General features: G+C 49.2%; 2 protein-coding genes across 6 annotated transcripts in view; one reads left to right on the top strand and one right to left on the bottom strand.

Moving 5' to 3' along the window:
• The window catches only part of LOC143423399 (serine/threonine-protein kinase 32A), a 49239-nt gene that overhangs the window by 17194 nt on the left and 15854 nt on the right, over positions 1-16191 (top strand). For 3 of the 5 annotated variants that reach the window (XM_076894704.1, XM_076894705.1, XM_076894701.1), the window contains exon 1: positions 14393-14978. The exons of 1 other annotated variant lie outside the window; for it this stretch is intronic. In XM_076894704.1, the coding sequence (XP_076750819.1) occupies position 14978 (1 nt within the window). In that variant the 5' untranslated portion in view covers positions 14393-14977. Of the gene's footprint in view, positions 1-14390; positions 14979-16191 lie in introns of those variants that run through there. One more of the 5 variants, XM_076894703.1, reaches the window with a different exon arrangement.
• Positions 2322-9391, bottom strand: LOC143423693 (protein Star). Its single transcript, XM_076895197.1, has 6 exons — positions 9279-9391; positions 5385-5576; positions 3402-3615; positions 3147-3311; positions 2837-3028; positions 2322-2545 (listed from the first exon to the last, which is right to left on the bottom strand). The coding sequence occupies exons 1-6, from the start codon at positions 9350-9352 to the stop codon at positions 2360-2362; spliced, it is 1023 nt and encodes a 340-aa protein (XP_076751312.1). The 5' UTR covers positions 9353-9391; the 3' UTR covers positions 2322-2359.

Raw genomic sequence — 16191 nt, 5'->3', positions numbered from 1 at the left:
TTAAATTATGGCGACGCTCTCACCAGGCGCCATAGGGAAGCGCGTGTACAGGATAAAACCGTGGTAAATTTTATTTAAAGGCATAGAAGCAAAAGTACGAGGAAAGTGCGGTGAAAAGAGTGCAGCGTGACCAACGATAAGTCACGCTGCTCGGTTAGACTCAATTTCTCGCCAACTTTTCCATCGAACCAAGAGAACTAGGAGCCCTATATAAACAGAAGAGGAATTTGTGTAATTTTAAAAGTAGATTGCGGCAATTAGCGAGGCATGGTTCATTGAAATTTTCCAGAGGAGATGGAAAAGGACAGAGAACTCCACTTATGGGAGAAAAGTCTAGTTAGCGTCGAATCGAATCAACGATCGAGCTTTACTTCGGTGATCTTTTACCGTGTGAACGATCCAGTTAAAAACTGACTCCTCGCAGAATAACCACGCGATTTTCCAAAATATCTGCTTTTATTATCTTCGAAAAGAATCCGTTCGTTTCTCTCGGAACAAATGTTGGTACAATGTCCTCGAAGTGCTTCGTTAAAGAGAAAAGGAGAAGTGGTGAAAAAAGAAAGGGGTATCGTTCGAACTAAATGATCGCGGAGGCGGTGGTTGACGTACCTTTGATGAGAAAAATCGATGAAAACGTACAGAAACGAGTGGGTGCGTGTGAGTGCGTTCGTGAATGCAAGCACGGCGCGCGATTTTCGACGAGGCCGATAGCGACGGGTCACTGGACGTGTCGTAAATCGTCCATGATTAATATACGAAATTATCGGTCCTCGGTTACGAAATCGTCGATAGAAAAATAAATTCGCGCTCTATTCGGCCACTGTACTTCGTTGCAACAGTGCGATCGAGTGTATCGCTTTCTGTAATCGTGTATCTCTGCTTTGAGTGTCGCGGTGGACGCGCTCGTGAAAAGAGGACTTCCTGTTGCTCCTCTGGGGGTCGTCGCCGAGGTAAATTAATCATTTTCCAACGCGTTTTAAGTAGTCTGCCAGAACTTACTTCGCGATCGATGCACAGAATATTTCAGATAACTTGATTTTAGAAATTATCAAGTTTCTTTTCACTGTAAAGTAACAAAGGATCGATTGTACGTAGGTACGAGCAGTCTTCGAGAATCAATAGAAAGAAGGCGATACTCTGCATGCGGGTTCCACGCAAAACAATCCTTAGGCAAAGAATAACGAGAACCACCGTGGAAAATCGATAGAGAAAGAAACAAAACAGCATTTTTATTTCACCCCCGTCGTAAAAGCAACGTACGCGACGAACCACTGGGAAGGTCTCGTTAAACGAGGCAAGTGGACAACCCCCCAGCGAGGAGCAAATGGTATCCAATCGATTGTATTCTATACACATGTATATATATATATCTAGTATAGCTTAAGCTAAATATCAACTTACGTGCTAATAAGGCCCGTGGTATAGGTAATCAGAGTAACTCATCAATTATCACTGCGACAGCGCACGTTGAACCGCGTATAACGATCGTTTTCTCTTCTATGGTGGGTATCATAAGTATCGGAACACGAGGCTGTCGTTTTTCTTCGACGAAATAAAAAGATCTACGTAATCCGTAAAAAGTTCCGGTATCATCTTGGTCTGACACTTGCGTGTGGCTAAACGTTACCGTTAAAATAATAATCTACGCTAAAATACGAGCACGAAACTAAATACAATTACTTCTTTCTTCTTCTCTCCCTCCCTTCATCGTTTTTTTGTCCTCGTTCTTGGTTTTGGTTCACTTGCTAAAGTAAAGCACAGGCGAGCTTCTTCGCGCCGGAAGAAGGATCGCTCGTCGACGCAGGGACCCTGGTCGATCAGCGTCATCGTGAGCGACGATACCTCGCGGAAATAAGTCTCTCAGTCTTTGTCACTCGTTCGTTAAATCGACGTGAAATTAAAAAAAGAAAAAAAAGGCGAAAGAAATTAATAAAAGAAGAAACACGGAAAAATAGCCTATCGTGGATTTGTCGATGGATCCGGTCGACGGTACCAACCGTACCAAGCGTAAACGGTAACGAAAAAACGTTTCGGCTTGTTCTACGATCCGATGCGCACGCGGCTGGAAATAATCGTTTTTCCATGGAAAATAAAAACTGCGTTCAATGACGAGGTCTTTGCGTTCTGCGTCGAGAACGAAACCGAGGGAGCATTTCGATGGTCCCATCTCGGTGGTCTCATACGAACGCTCTTCGATTTCCTCGGAAAAGAAAGTAAAAGGATATTTCTCGTCGCGAATCGAGGCTGTTTCTGCTCGTTAAAAAAAAAGCGCACGGAGACCGTAGGTGTGTCCAGTATGTGTTCGCGTGTATGTGTGTGTGTGTGTGTGTGTCGAAAGCAAGCACAGAGTCAAAGAGGTTCAAATCTTAAGCAACGCGTTGTACAAGAAGATAAATTTCCCGGTGTCGGTCGTGTACATCAGCTTGTATCGTCTGCTAGTCATCTTATCGATCAGACTTTTCGTCTCGGCTTCGCTGTGGTGAGGGCTCCAGCGAATGGACACCACGGATATTCTGGTCGTGTCCCAGGGAATCGTATCCAGGACCTGAATCGAATAAAATCGTGTTTATCGCGCACCCAAAGAGGAAATGAATACGCATATCATACAAATAGAATGGACGAAACACGAAGAATGTTTGCAAAGGATTAAAGGATTTGGAGGCACCTTTGTAGGAAGTACTCGAGACTATTTGGACTTTAATATTTTTGTGGAGAACTTCTCGAAAGGGTTCTCTGTAGTGGAGAGGGAAACACCTTGTCTGAGAGACAAGAAGATATCGATGGATGTATCGAATGTAAAATACGAAAGGAGATTCTCGGCGAAATCGATAGTTACCTGACCGTCTTGGGCGTCCGGGCTGTCCAGACTGAGGTAATCCAAGGTGGTGGCACTGTAAGCCAACAGGACGCTGTACAAGGGGAAGCATTTCAATCTCGTGGTCGGCAGACCCTCGTCGGACGATACGAGGCTGTTCGGGCCCTCGCCCAGTTTGGTAACTTGAACCTCGGACTCTTGATGATAAGTAATCTGAAAGTCGAACGAGTGGCCAGGCCGCGATAAAAGTCTCGTTTGCCGGTAATTAACGCGATTTATCGCGGTCAGTGGAGTAGGACGGATTAGAGAACGATCGCGCGCACGGTTTTACCTCTTTGGTATCCTTATCGGTGCTGAGGCAAGCGTGAAGAACCCTCGTCTTTTGATTTCTGGTACTCCTGTGTGCCTCGAAGAAACTTCTCGGATCGGTCAGGACTAGGACGCCTCTCCAAGTTAAGTTACGCTCCAGCCAGCCCGTACTGGAGACGGCGCCTATCTGCAAGACGGCGTATCGATTGCGTTCAATTTCAATTAGTGGAGAATCGGTACCCGTGTCCTTCGAAAGGTGAAAGATCGCTTTCCTTACCCTGCTGATATATTCGACGTAGACGCCCTCGCGTTTTCCCTCGGTCAGACCAGCGACGTACCTCTCCTCCGTGGTCTGCGTCGCGTTCAACGGGTCCTGTTGCGTGGTGGGCTTCAATTGAACCTCTCTGATGTACGCGACCAATTCCGGGTTGTCCATCGAGACGCTGTTCAACACGTAGTCCCTGGTCATGTTGGCGTCGAACGCCTGCCTCCTGCAACGGGGGAACGTTCGCTTTAATGCGCGCACCGATTGCCCGGGCTATTCATTAAGCCCGGCGTGTGTACACACGTAACGCACATGGTAATGAGCTGATCCTCGTTTCCTCGCCGCGTAAACGACAGGGTGGGACGCTGATGGGCGTTCGAATGCCTCTCCACATCTGCAACCGTGATATACACCCGCCTGTCGTGCAAACGTTCGCAAAATATGGCCGCGGGTTGTTGAAACGTTTAAGGGCTCTCCGTGTTATGCGTGGATCGGCATGTCGTTCGTTCGATGTATCGTTAGACACAGGGTGATTCGAATTGCGCAACAAGATCAACGAGGATTTCGGCACACGCGTGACATTTAACGATCGAACGGCGACACAGAAATGTGACGACAAAATGTGGGTGTAACTTACCCCCCCCCCCCCCCGTTCGCTGTTGTTTTGCTGTTGGCGTATTCTATTACTATTGACGTAAATTACGGAGGTGGATGAAGGGATGATCGAACACAAGCGATACCGATTTCACCGGAGAGTAACGACAAAGGTCCTGATATTAAACGGTAACGCCGTTAAGCGTCGTCTCAGAATTTTTTCCTCGAGAGCGCCGCGTCGAGAGGGCTTTTGTCACGAGCGCCCGAGAGAAAGGATAATCGTCGAGTGACCTAGTAATTAACTCCGTTTAACAATCGTATTTCCTTAACGCAACTAAGGGAACGTGGCACGAGCCTTTGTAGATGCTGGGGGATAAGCAACTGGTTACTCCCTGTCTCCCAAGCGTTATTAATAATTCGCGACGGATCAGTTGCTCGAACGATGAATAATCGAACCGGATTGTCGCGACGAAGGAATACAAAGGACAATTATGCGTTGCTGCGTCTATTTTGCATTCGCATACCAACCGGCTGTCGCATTATACACCGACGACTTAAAAAGCGAACGAAAACGGAAAAAAGGATCCAGAATTTCTCCGAATCACACGGTAAATAGAAATGTAAACGACGGCTCAGAATTGTCGGAATTGCCACCTCCCTGGTAAGCGTTAACGATTCACGCAGTCCTTATCAATCGACCGGATTGCCCATGGCTCTCGACAGTAGCAACAATTACACAGCACTTTGTCCGGGATCCTGATGTAAAGCTGGAGGCAAATATTTGACTTTGCACGATAAGGTCGGGGACGGGTGCTCCGAAACAGCAACGGTCGAACGAGCAGGCGGGCACCGCGTTTCCGGTCACTCTGCACGCGTGGACAATCGGTGCCAATTGAAATCGACGATATGGCCCGCAATTTGCCGTTCGCTTTTCCCTGATTGCCATAAATTGACGCGTTGCTACTCTCCGCTGGGAACGGACTCGCTCGACGCGGAGCAGAGACCGGCAGAGAGGCGAGCGTTGAAGGGCAATAAAAATGAGAGGAGATCCGTTTAATTACTTATTTAATCCCTCGCCATATTGGACGTCCTCGCTCGTTTAATGGACGGGATCACGGGTGGAAAAAACAAAAAAAAAAGATGAAGAGGGAAAGGTGAAGATAATGGCAGCTTCGAAGAGACAGAGAGCGTCCTATTTTACGGTGCTATAAAATTTTTACGTTCTCCGCGTTGGATGGGGGACGATGAAACCGGGGGATGTGTTAACGGAAAAGGCTTAAACTAGATTTTAAATATCGATGCTAGTCGTCGATGCACGAGTCGGAGTATCTCGAACGATTCGGTTTAATGGAATGCGAAATTTTCGTACACACTCGTCGATTTGCAAGCAGAAATATTTACCTCAAGGCAGCAGCCTCGCTCCAGACAAGAAGCAAGGCCATGGCAGTGGAAAAAGCGGCGAGGAAGGCTAAGCAGGGGGCCACTCTTCTCCACCAGCTTTTCTTGTAATTCGCCATCGTGGTCCCTGACAGCGTCGAGCCCGCGGGTGGCTGCAGGACCCCCGTAACCGGTGGCATCCCTGTGGGGGCCATTCTGCGAACAGAACCACGACACCGCGTAGTTATACGAATCTGCTAAATTTGATTTTTAAACGATCCTCTCGTGTTGGATGGGACAATTTCAGACAATTTCACGCTGCAAGCGTTCGCGCTGCAGCCCTTTTCTGTACATATTTCAATATTTATAAGCAAAGTGCCATTTGGCATCTGCAATCGTCGTAAGAATCTCGTAAGAATTTTTTCCCACCAATCGTGCAAGAAAATCTAGAAGAAAATAAAGAGGCGGTTGGAAAAGGAAAAAAGCATGAAGGATCTATAATAAGAACCTGCGACGGTGCATAAAATAGTTGGTACCGCAGACCAAAGTAAGGGGCAACCTTGCAGACTTAAACTATCGATCCAATCTTCGATATTGTATGCATTTAGGGGAACCACCTGCGGCGGGTCGATTTCTCTGCACGCGTGTTGAATCACGTTAGTCCGCTTCGTGATAAGTCCGTCGCGTGCGGTCTGCGTTTAGAATTTGACTTAATGTCGCGTTTAAATTCACCGGACGACCGGCTGCCCGTCTGAATTTATAGTTCCGTTGCGATAACCGGATACCAGAGAGAAGTGATTCCGTACGGACGGGAGCGGATCGATCGATCGTAGCTTTTCAAGTGTCGTTTGAGCATTGCCTCTCGTATGAAACGAGAGAAATCCCTCTGAGATCTCGTACGAAGTGTACAGAAAAGCTAAGCCCACCCCAGGTCCCGGTTATTCCTTGTGCACCTTTCTTCCCACACCGGTTCGTTTCCCCGTTCTCCGCGCACAGCGACGTTCCCTCGCATAATACACACGCCGCGCATGGCATTTCACGCGATGCTTGCTCACCGTGCTTCGAATAAAGTTATTACAAGTAAACCCATCCTCGATGCACCGGCAATTGTCCCGGTGAATAATGTAAACGTGTAAGTCATCGATCGAGGGAGGCGCGAGCGAACCGAGCGGCGATGGAAGCTCAACCGAGCGGAAAGAGGGCCCCGCGCGGAAATGAAATCGATTTCTCGATCGGGATTCGACGCGATCCGGTTTATGATGTCATCCGTGTTACGCTCGCCGGTTGAATAGCTAAACTTTCACACGATGCCGTAACGCGGCTGCATCTTAAACTGATGCAACTATCTCCGCGGTGCAACGTGGCCCCGTTCCCGATCGATCCCAGTGATATCCACCGGTATAACGTTGTTACGACTTTGATATATCGCGCGATGGATCGGTTTTAACTGGAGGAAAATGGTAATCGACCGGTGCCATAGAGGGAAGACGAACGACTACGCCACGGCGTGCATCGAGCGTGGAAAAAGTGATTTATCAGGATAATCTGATTTACGGGGAAGAACAATCGCGTAACGGGTAACGGAAATCAGAAGGAACGAAAGCAACAATGCGCTCGGTTACCGATGAAAAGCATATTTCATCCACGACCCTCTACTCGCGACCTTCCATCCCCGCGTGATGCATTATGCAGTTCCCGTTCCTCCCTCCTTTCTTTCTTTCTTTCTTCCTTTCATTCTTGACTTCGTTTCGCAAAAATTCCACCCTTCTTTGTTGTTCCTGAAAGCTGGCGGCGGCTTTTCGTTGCGCGGAAAGATGCTAATGCGGAAACGGTGTTCCCCGCGGGCTGCAAATTGAAAGGTTGATGCGAAAGGTGGCTTGTAAATAGCCGTAGACGTTTCAGCCGCTGATATTCCGACCTCTTGATTCTTTTCACGGACCGCAATCTTCTCGCAAGCTGCGTTACACGTACGCGCGCGAAAGAAACAGGGAACTGGACGAACGGTAAACTTTAAATCGAGTAGAAGTCGAACGACTATACCCACACTCCGTATCCTGGCGATCGCAAACCGGAAACGCAGAGACGCGAGTAAACGGTGGCCAAGTGATTCTCTGCAACTCGAATCGCGTCGCTGTCCAGCCGGATTTCCGCGTGTCCACTCGCGCGCAAAGTTTCGAAACGGCGTCGCGTTCGACTTGGTTTCGCGGGAGCGCAAAAGAACGATTGAAAGCGGAGTGTATCGCGCCCAAGCTGCACGCTCCGTCGCAGCCTAATTTCCACGAGGACAGACAAGACGCTACGCGATGCGTCTGACGCGTTGAACGCCCTTTAAATTGAGCGACCCAATTGTTGACCACGCTCAAATGCAGACCTCGCGCGGCGGCTTTCTATCCGTTATCGAAACGGTGCGCCGCGTTAAAAGAGGGAAACATTGTTTCGGTTATTGACGTAGCGCGTCAATTGGCGGAGAAGCTCGTCTTACAGAGAAGCCCGAAGAATCTCCGAGTTCGAGGGCCCCAGGCGATGCCGTAGGGCGCGATGGAACGAGGCAAACGAGGAAAAGGAGGAAAGCGTGGAATAATATACTGCAATAACGTACCGCAGGACCAGAATAACCGACGTCGAAAAATAACCAAAATGGGTGGAGTTTGTGCGCGTAATTTATATTTTCCGCGATAGTTTATTTACGGACGAGCTCCGTTTTAATGAAGTTCTGCTCAAAGTAAGCGTAGCGACATGCCAATGGGAACGTTGCGTTTCGAATTGTTCAACGGCCACTTATATTTTTACTCCTCCGCCGTAACGCGACCTTTCCAAAAACCACGAGTAGCCGTACAACCAGACAACGTTTAATCGTTAACAAAAGCATCGTTCGACGTTAACGAAACAATTTGCTCGAGCACGAATCGAGCTTCGCCGAACAATATCCCAAACGAGGCAACCTCGTCGAAAACCGAGCGTCGAGGAACACCCGTATTCTCCCCACATTTTCAACCCCTGTTCGGCACGGTTGCTGCGTGATTGGCTTCTTTTTTCACGCGATATCGCGCGCAAACTGGCACCGTTCCGGCCGGAATCCCGAATTCGACTCGATCGATACGCATCGTACGTACACGAGTATGCGAGTATTTACGAATGTATCACCGGGGCGCGGTATAAAAAACCGGACATTCCTGGGTTGTCGTATTGGTAAACTCCGCGCCCCATTCATCGCGCTTCGTAGTTGACCGCCGCTCGAAACGGTAACTCTGCGCGTACTATGTCAACAGTGGTAAAAACGAACCAGAGACTCTGTTAGAGAGAAATTTCTAACGGCGGTGAAACGCGTCGATTCAGAAATCAATGGCAGCTCGAGCAGACGAACGTTTCGTGACATTCGTCGTCGCGAAATCCGTGAAAAACCCTGGCGACGAGGCGACGATCACTTTTGCATCGTGTCACGGGAGATGGGTAAGAGCACGCGGTAGAAGAAATTGAAAAGAAATGGTCGACGCGAGAGGGAAACGTTCCCCGGAGGAAACGAAAGGGGAAGAGTCGCGTGGATTTACGTACTGGAAGAGTTTCACTGAAAATAAACTTGCGCCGCGTAGAATTCGAAGTAAGAACGTGAGAAGTTCGCTCGAGTAGAGAAGAGGAGAAATAAACAATCGCTAGGAATACCAGCACGGAAAAGACACAAGTGCCTGCCAATTTTATTGGCTTCCATCTAAAACAAGTAAAACAACTAACAAACGAAACGTTGATGCGCTCGATTGGAGTAGCCACGGTTCCCTCGGTGCCTCGGTGCCAGTGAAAACGCGGCTTTCTACAATACCGCTTGGCATCCCGGTAAACTCTGCGAACCGCGAGCGTAGAACCGTCGAGGTAACTCTGCTAACATTCGTGACAATCAAACGGAAGAAACGAGTCGGTACGTACTTGGCTTTCACGGGCTCCATGCCGGTCCAGAATAATTCGGGTGGCGGAAAGGAAGGTTCAACGGTGTACAACATTCACGTGGCTCGTCTCGCATCCCGTCCGTGAAGCGATCGTCGCCCGGAAGACGATCGGCCGGGCCTTGTTTCCTCACCAGACGGACCTCCGGCGCATCCTCCGTCGGCGGCTCGTCGCCGTGGACACCGGCGTTCGCGCGTTTCTCCTTTCCAGAAACGGCCGCGTTCGTTGAAACAGTCGACTGTTAACCTCGCGTCTTCCTTTCGCGCGGCTCGTAGACTCTCTTCTCTGTTTACGATCCACCGGATACTCGGTGCTCTCTCTTCTGGCTCCCCTCGAGGTAGGGGAGGCGAGATCGTTTGTTCGTCGCGAGGAATTCACGTGGAGAGAGAAGAATCGCGTGGCGCGTAGGTAAACGATCGGCGAGCGTATCGAGGAGTTTCCGGCGTCGAGGTCGAAGGAATCGCGCGAACAAAGAGAACGGCGCCTAGAGGCGGCGCGGAGAGCAGCGTGCGAGCGCGTGTGTATACGAAAGTTGATTAGCGCTCGGCGGTGTGTGCTAGCGTGTGTTGTCGTCGAATGTCGCACTGCAGAGCGGCACACGATCCACAGCCGTCCCAGTCGCTTCTTCCCTCCTTCTTTTCCCTCCTTTCCTTCTTTCTTCCTCTTTCGCTATCCGGTTCTCTTTTTCTACCCTTCGGTTCTCTCGGCTCCTCCTCGTTCTCTTACGCTTCTCTATCCCACTCGCGCGCGTTTCGCCGGCTCCGCGTCCCGGTCCCGGGTGCAGACGCGCGACTGCGACCACGATCGGGCTCCGATTCGGCCGAGTTGCGTTAAGAGAGAAACACGCGAGTATAGGCAGACGCGTGCCGCCTCTTCTTCTCTACAACAGGAGCGAACGATTTCGTTCCGACGCTGGCAACGCCGGAGAGAGAAGGAAACGCAAACCGTATATGCTCGTCCCGTGGCGAGAGCCGACTGCCCTCCAGCACCTGGAACGGCTGACGGTATAACCGGGTACAATGCCTTCTATATCGGGTGTCCTTCTTTAAACACCGGCCCCGGCATCCCTGTCCTTCTCGTCTATCCCCTTCAATCTCGCCGTCCCTCTCACTCGCTTTTACGAGGACATTCCGTGTTCACCGCTCTCCTATTAACAGCCAGGTAGAGCCCAGTGGTTCTCAACGGGGCTCGTCCAACCGTGTCCCCGTATAGATTACGCTCTATCCGTCCCAGGTACGCGTCAGGTATACGTCTACGTACGTGGGCAGAGTTAAACGGATCCAACCTCGCTCTCGCCAACGGGGTCCCTCGTTCTCACCCCTCGGGCTCGTCACGGGGTTGCAACTACGGCTTAGCTTTACGCCGGGGGACACGGCTATCCGACTAACACCGTTGGTCAAACTACGCTATACGCCACGTTCCACGTACGTCCGGTAGCGTTGTAAAGGCGTTATCGATCCTGCAACTCGTGCCCGCCTTTGTGGCGAATACGCTCGCAGGCCGGAATCCCGGCCAAGCGCCCCAACGAGAACCGACGTTTTCGGTCTCTTCTCGATTCGACGGATACCAAAGTGTCTCGTGGTTCTTCTCTTTCCAACGCGAGAGACAGAGAGAAAGAGAGAGAGAAGCACGTCAGGATGGTCCTTGCCGTCGGTTTCGCTTTACGATTCCACGATCGAGTCCGTTCTCTAAGGACGAAGCGTCGAAACGCCGAAACAGTTTCGATTATTCGATTTTTGACGAATCTAAAGGATGTAGCTTCCACCGACGAGTCTAGGTTTATTATGTTCGAGAAGGAGTGAGTCGCGACTTACGCTTTCACAGATAGCCACTTTTTCAACCCTCCGTTACGTATCCACTTTGGCAGGAACATTTCGAGACAATGGAAAGACCACGTTCCTTTCAAAGCGTCTCTTGGATGTGTACACGTACGTGGCTTCCATGTAGATTCACGATTGAAAAAACTCGAACCCCCTTTTTTTAGACGAATACGTTTGTCCTCTCAACGGAGATGTTTTCTACGCGAATTGCCCCGAAGAAACGTGAGCTTGAACGACGTTTTCGAAGATGAAAGCTCAAGAAATTGCTTCTCCTTGCCAACAAATCGACATCCATAGTGCCATCGCACGAATGTACGTGAACGCCTATGCATTACGGCTCGAGCATTTTTATCGAAGCCCGGCCGAAACGATCGGACGTTGCTTCGACGTGCTCCATTTTTCACGATCCCGAGACTATTCTAAATTGATCATCCCGGTTGATTGAACGGGAGAGGCACGGCCACCTTCACCGAGTTCCACTTGTGCGGGGCGAACTTGCAAAAATAAATAGGACGCGCCGTAAATAATTTCGCGGGCGCAGACTGCTCTTTAAAATAGAATCCTCCTGCGGATCCTTGCCGTGCAACCGGCTCTTTTGCACGCCGCGTTACAATTGCTTCGCAGACACTGTACACGGTTAGTTCCGAGGTTGTTTACGAATGGAAAAGATTCTAATCCAGCAACGAAAGTTCCGTGACCCACGCTTTCACGATCGACTCGGTTTCCACTGGTTTTCCGACACCCATTGTTTATTCAACGACCATTGCCCAATACGGCGAACGACGATTCCGTGGAATCCAAGGGACACCTGGAATCGTTAACAAAGAAACGCGTCCCCCCGTTGAAACCGAACCTCGTACGCTTCCATCGAACCAGCAAACGCTCATCTATCCTCTATTAAAATTCCCTGGTTGAACCATCATTTTTGCAAATGAAATAAAAAATGTACCATCCTGCGCGATCGTCCACCGAACAACCAAAATTCCGCGTACGCTCAATACGAACGGCAATCGAGACGAAAAAAGAATTTATCGGGCCCGTTGGAAGAGGAATAGAAAAAAAAAACCGAAAACGCGATGGAGAGAAGAGGAAACGGATCCGGCGAACAACAGGTTAGCCGCTCGGCGAGGCAACTCGAGCGCGATGTTCATCGAGGCGCGGCCAAAGGGGTTGCAGCCATTCGCGTGCGGACGCGTTCCCGTCGAAGAGGAAAAGTCGCGCGTTCCACGACGCGAGAAGAAAAACGGGTAGCCCCAGTGAAAGGAGGAGAGCAACGCCGAGGTATATTCTGTGACCTGGCGAGCGTGTGGGCGATGAAGAATGCGAATTACGATCGGCTGGTAGGACGCTCGTCTGCCTCGTGTGCACGTAAAAGGAAGCGGTGGCGACAGCTGCTATAACAATAGGAGACCTCGCTCGCCAGCCTTCGATTCGATACCTTTGACCAAGCTTTGCTTTTCCAAAGTTTAATGAAAACGAACGGAGCCTGGCACGACCACGTCCTCATTGTTCCGCATTTTTCCTGTCTATCTCATTTTTCTCGCGACCTTCCCTCCTCGAGAATGCCCACGGCTGCCATTCTTACGTCACGGTTGTCACATCTCGCACTTCCGTTGTTTCCTTTTAACGTTGCACAGGAAAATTGGAGCGTGAAACGGAGTCGTTAGATCTCGGAACTGGGAAGGCGGTATGATGCCGGTAACGAGGCAAAAATGTGCTCCCGATTACGCTCTCCAGCATCTCGACGGGTCGTTCTTGCGCGCACGGGCTGGACAGTGAAATATACGCTTCCATTGACTTTTCCTACGGAACCACTCGCTTGTACAGCGCAGAGAAACGCGAAAGTTTTCGTCGAAATCCCCCAACTAATCCGGAAATGGGTTGAGTGCTTCATTTACAATAGATCCGGAGCATTTCGCGGGTTAGAATCCAGCCGGAGGATTAATTTTCGTTGCTTGTTCCTGGCTTTTCTTCGTCGAGAACGTAGGGACCCAAACGACAGCTTGAAAAGGAAAGAAGCGTTTCAACGCTGAGGGACTATTTAGAGGCGGTTCGTTTGAATCGCTTCGAATAATTGTTCCCATCGCGTTTGAAATTGAACACCGCGGTGAAAACCAAGCGGTCGGGTCGAGTTGTCTTCCTATTGTTCTACGTTCACGATGAGTTGGTAGTCTGCTCACGATCCGATTTCGCGCATGCAGATGGAATGGATAGAAGAATAGAGTCCTGTAAGAGCATTCGAGTCTTCGGGGAGTTGTCCGGCCCGAAAGTTATTAAGATCCTCGTCTACGCGCCCGCTTCAGATCCTTGCCCGGTAATTTAAATTTCTAGTAATCCTCGGACGTTATTTCCTATCCTCTTTACCATTTTCTTTTCTCTTCTTTTCTTTTTATCATCGGTTCTATTAAATTCATCATCCCCACTTTAATACCCCGACATATTTCTTCGCATTACGTAGTAACCAAGAGAAGAACCGAAGAGAATTTCGCGTGAAATGCGAAACATGAATTCGCGACGGTCCGATCTTTCCCTGGCTATTAATATCCTTCGTCGAGCACAACCAGATGGGTCTTTGGACTCATCTATCATACGGCGAGGAAAAAACATATCGACTCGTTCGAAAAACGAAAAGGTGACCTTGGCAACGAGAAAGTACCGCCCCCTACGAAGAAATCGTTGCCAACGAACGATGATTCCCCTCGTTGTTCCATCTATCATTCGTCGTGTAACCGAAATGAGAAGAAATTTCTTCTCTTCGGTTTCGCGTGTCAAAATGTCCTCAGTTTACAGAAACGTTCCCCTCGCCCTCCGTACTCTTCATTATTCCCCGCAATAGGCTGAAGAAAGTCGTAAAACCCCTTCAACGACCTTTTCGGACCATCCATTTACCATCCCTCTGTTCCGAGCATCTTCCATCGATCAATTATCACGCATGAATCCACGCCTCTACAATTTCATCGAACGTACAGACGAGACCAGGCCGCTATTGGAAAACCATAATTCATGAGAGGAGGAATAAAGTGCCGCGAGAGCACGCGTACATGTCGATCGTTTAACAGCCCCTACGCGGATACGTTAAGGGTTAAACATCTATTTGCTTATTTTATAATTATTGGTCGAAACGAAACGATTACATTTGTCCAATCGCGTTCGTAGACCCGCGACGTCGTGACGAAACACGCACGGAACGCGCGAAACGCAGCCACCGACGCGACGGAGGCGGCGTCTCGGCGCAGACGCCACAGTGTAATCCCGTATGTACGAGCATCGTTTCGTTGAACCGTCGAAGAACATCGACACTCGTGCGGCGACCGCGACCGCGATCACACGGACTTCCGCTGTCGTTCGCGCGAACGCGTTTCCGGCGCCGATCGCGGCTCGATCATCCCCCTCGCTACCTTCGATCCGCGTCGTCGATCGTTCCTCGCCGTCTACGATGATCGTTCGCGTGCAAACGGACCACGAGGAAACGGCACACGCGATTCTCCCTGGTGAAACCGAGTACCAGTCGAAGAGGTCCTACTGTGCGCGCCACTGTTGACATTGCTCTTCCGGTTGCTCGTCTATCTGCTCGAGTTGTTGCAGTTTTATCGCGGAGGGCGGAAGATGATCTCGCACAGGGTGGGTGTTTGTGAATCGTTGTTGATAATTCGCGGGGGATCGGTAAACGAGCGAGTGGAGTGGATATCGTTTCTCACCAGGGTTCTTTAAACGATCGATCCTCGAGGGGATCGAGCGATCCTCGGGAATTGTTCGTCCGAGAGTGGTTCGGTGGTGATTCGATAACGGAACAAGTTCCAAAAGGCGAACAGCAAAAGTTTCGAATCGCGCAAGAGTAGTTGGTGAACGGTTCGATAACGAAGTAAGTTTAAAAGTTAACACCGACTGCGAGATTCGTGCCAACTTTGGTTTGTATAGGAATTAACGTTGCATGCGCCCCGCCGACCGACTATGCAATTGAATTCCTGGTTCGTGGAAATCGATTGCATCCGATCGGGTTTGTTTATTATTCAAACAAACTTATTCGGCTATTTCTGTATCGATCGCCCTTTCGATCCTCCCCGGGGTCTTGAATTAAGTCGTTATCGCGAAGACTAAAGCGCCATCCACGATCCAGAGCAATCGATCTGTCCCCGCGTTACTCATCTTTTCATTGGATTCTACTTAAATTCACGTTCATCCCACGGTTCGCTTCCCGGCATGCTGCCAAACAGCAACAGCTCCGCGTGAAATCCGTTTTCAATTTTTAGTGGCTATAATCGATCGATGATGTCGCATCTATCCATCAAAAATTTCCATTATTCCATCGTGCTATTACCATAATGTTACGCAAGAAACAACGGAGCATTACCTATTTAAATATTCTGGTCAGCCGTCCATTATTCTGCATATTATGAACGCTGTCTGGTCGTTATCACCGAATATCATAACCGCTGGGTGTACCACAATATACGTCAGAGAAGAGCAGAACTATTATCGACGAGACAAAGCTGTGTCGTAGTATATTTCTCCGTGAGTAAAGCGAGTTAAATGTTTAAAGTGCCTCTTGTTCTTGTAACATCGCACGATAAACCGAGAAACGGTAGCCGAGGTGTAAGAAAAATAATGCGATTCATATTTTATACGAAGGAATGTAAATAACGAGGCTAGTTTAGCTGCTACCCGCGGAGAAACAAATTCAAACATACATCTTGCGGTCGCTCTTGCAAAAAGGATCGGAACAAACCGCTAGGCATTGAAAAGAGAAAAGTTGACATCGTTATTTTTACGCCTTAATCAAATTATTCTTCACGTTTCGTATTGTTGCAAAGTACCGAGCTTTTATTCGGATCACATATTTTTTTTTTTTGTAGAGAACGGTTCAATTGTTTCGAGTTAAAATTAACTTTTAATTACCATCCCGACTGGGAAACGCCGTCGCTGTAAGCGCAACGACGCTTTTTTTAAAAGAATGCAAAGTTTCAAATTAAATAGCCGCGACGAATAATAACGGGACGTATCAGAAAAAACAATATTATAAAAATAATAACGGAGGCAGGAGTCGCAAATGCGCGTTTATAAAACGAAACTGGCAG

This window comes from Xylocopa sonorina, chromosome 5 (genome assembly GCF_050948175.1).
Source record: "Xylocopa sonorina isolate GNS202 chromosome 5, iyXylSono1_principal, whole genome shotgun sequence".
Classification (NCBI taxonomy): Eukaryota; Metazoa; Arthropoda; class Insecta; order Hymenoptera; family Apidae; genus Xylocopa; species Xylocopa sonorina.
This window is presented reverse-complemented; position numbering and strand designations above follow the sequence as displayed.

Coding starts and splice junctions, on each gene's coding strand:
- LOC143423693 (XM_076895197.1), bottom strand. CDS start 9,352: ATGTTGTACACCGTTGAACCTTCCTTTCCGCCACCCGAATTATTCTGG. Junction 3,029..3,146: donor CCGATAAGGATACCAAAGAG/GTAAAACCGTGC, acceptor TTCGACTTTCAG/ATTACTTATCATCAAGAGTC. Junction 2,546..2,836: donor CGGACGCCCAAGACGGTCAG/GTAACTATCGAT, acceptor TATTCGATTCAG/GTCCTGGATACGATTCCCTG.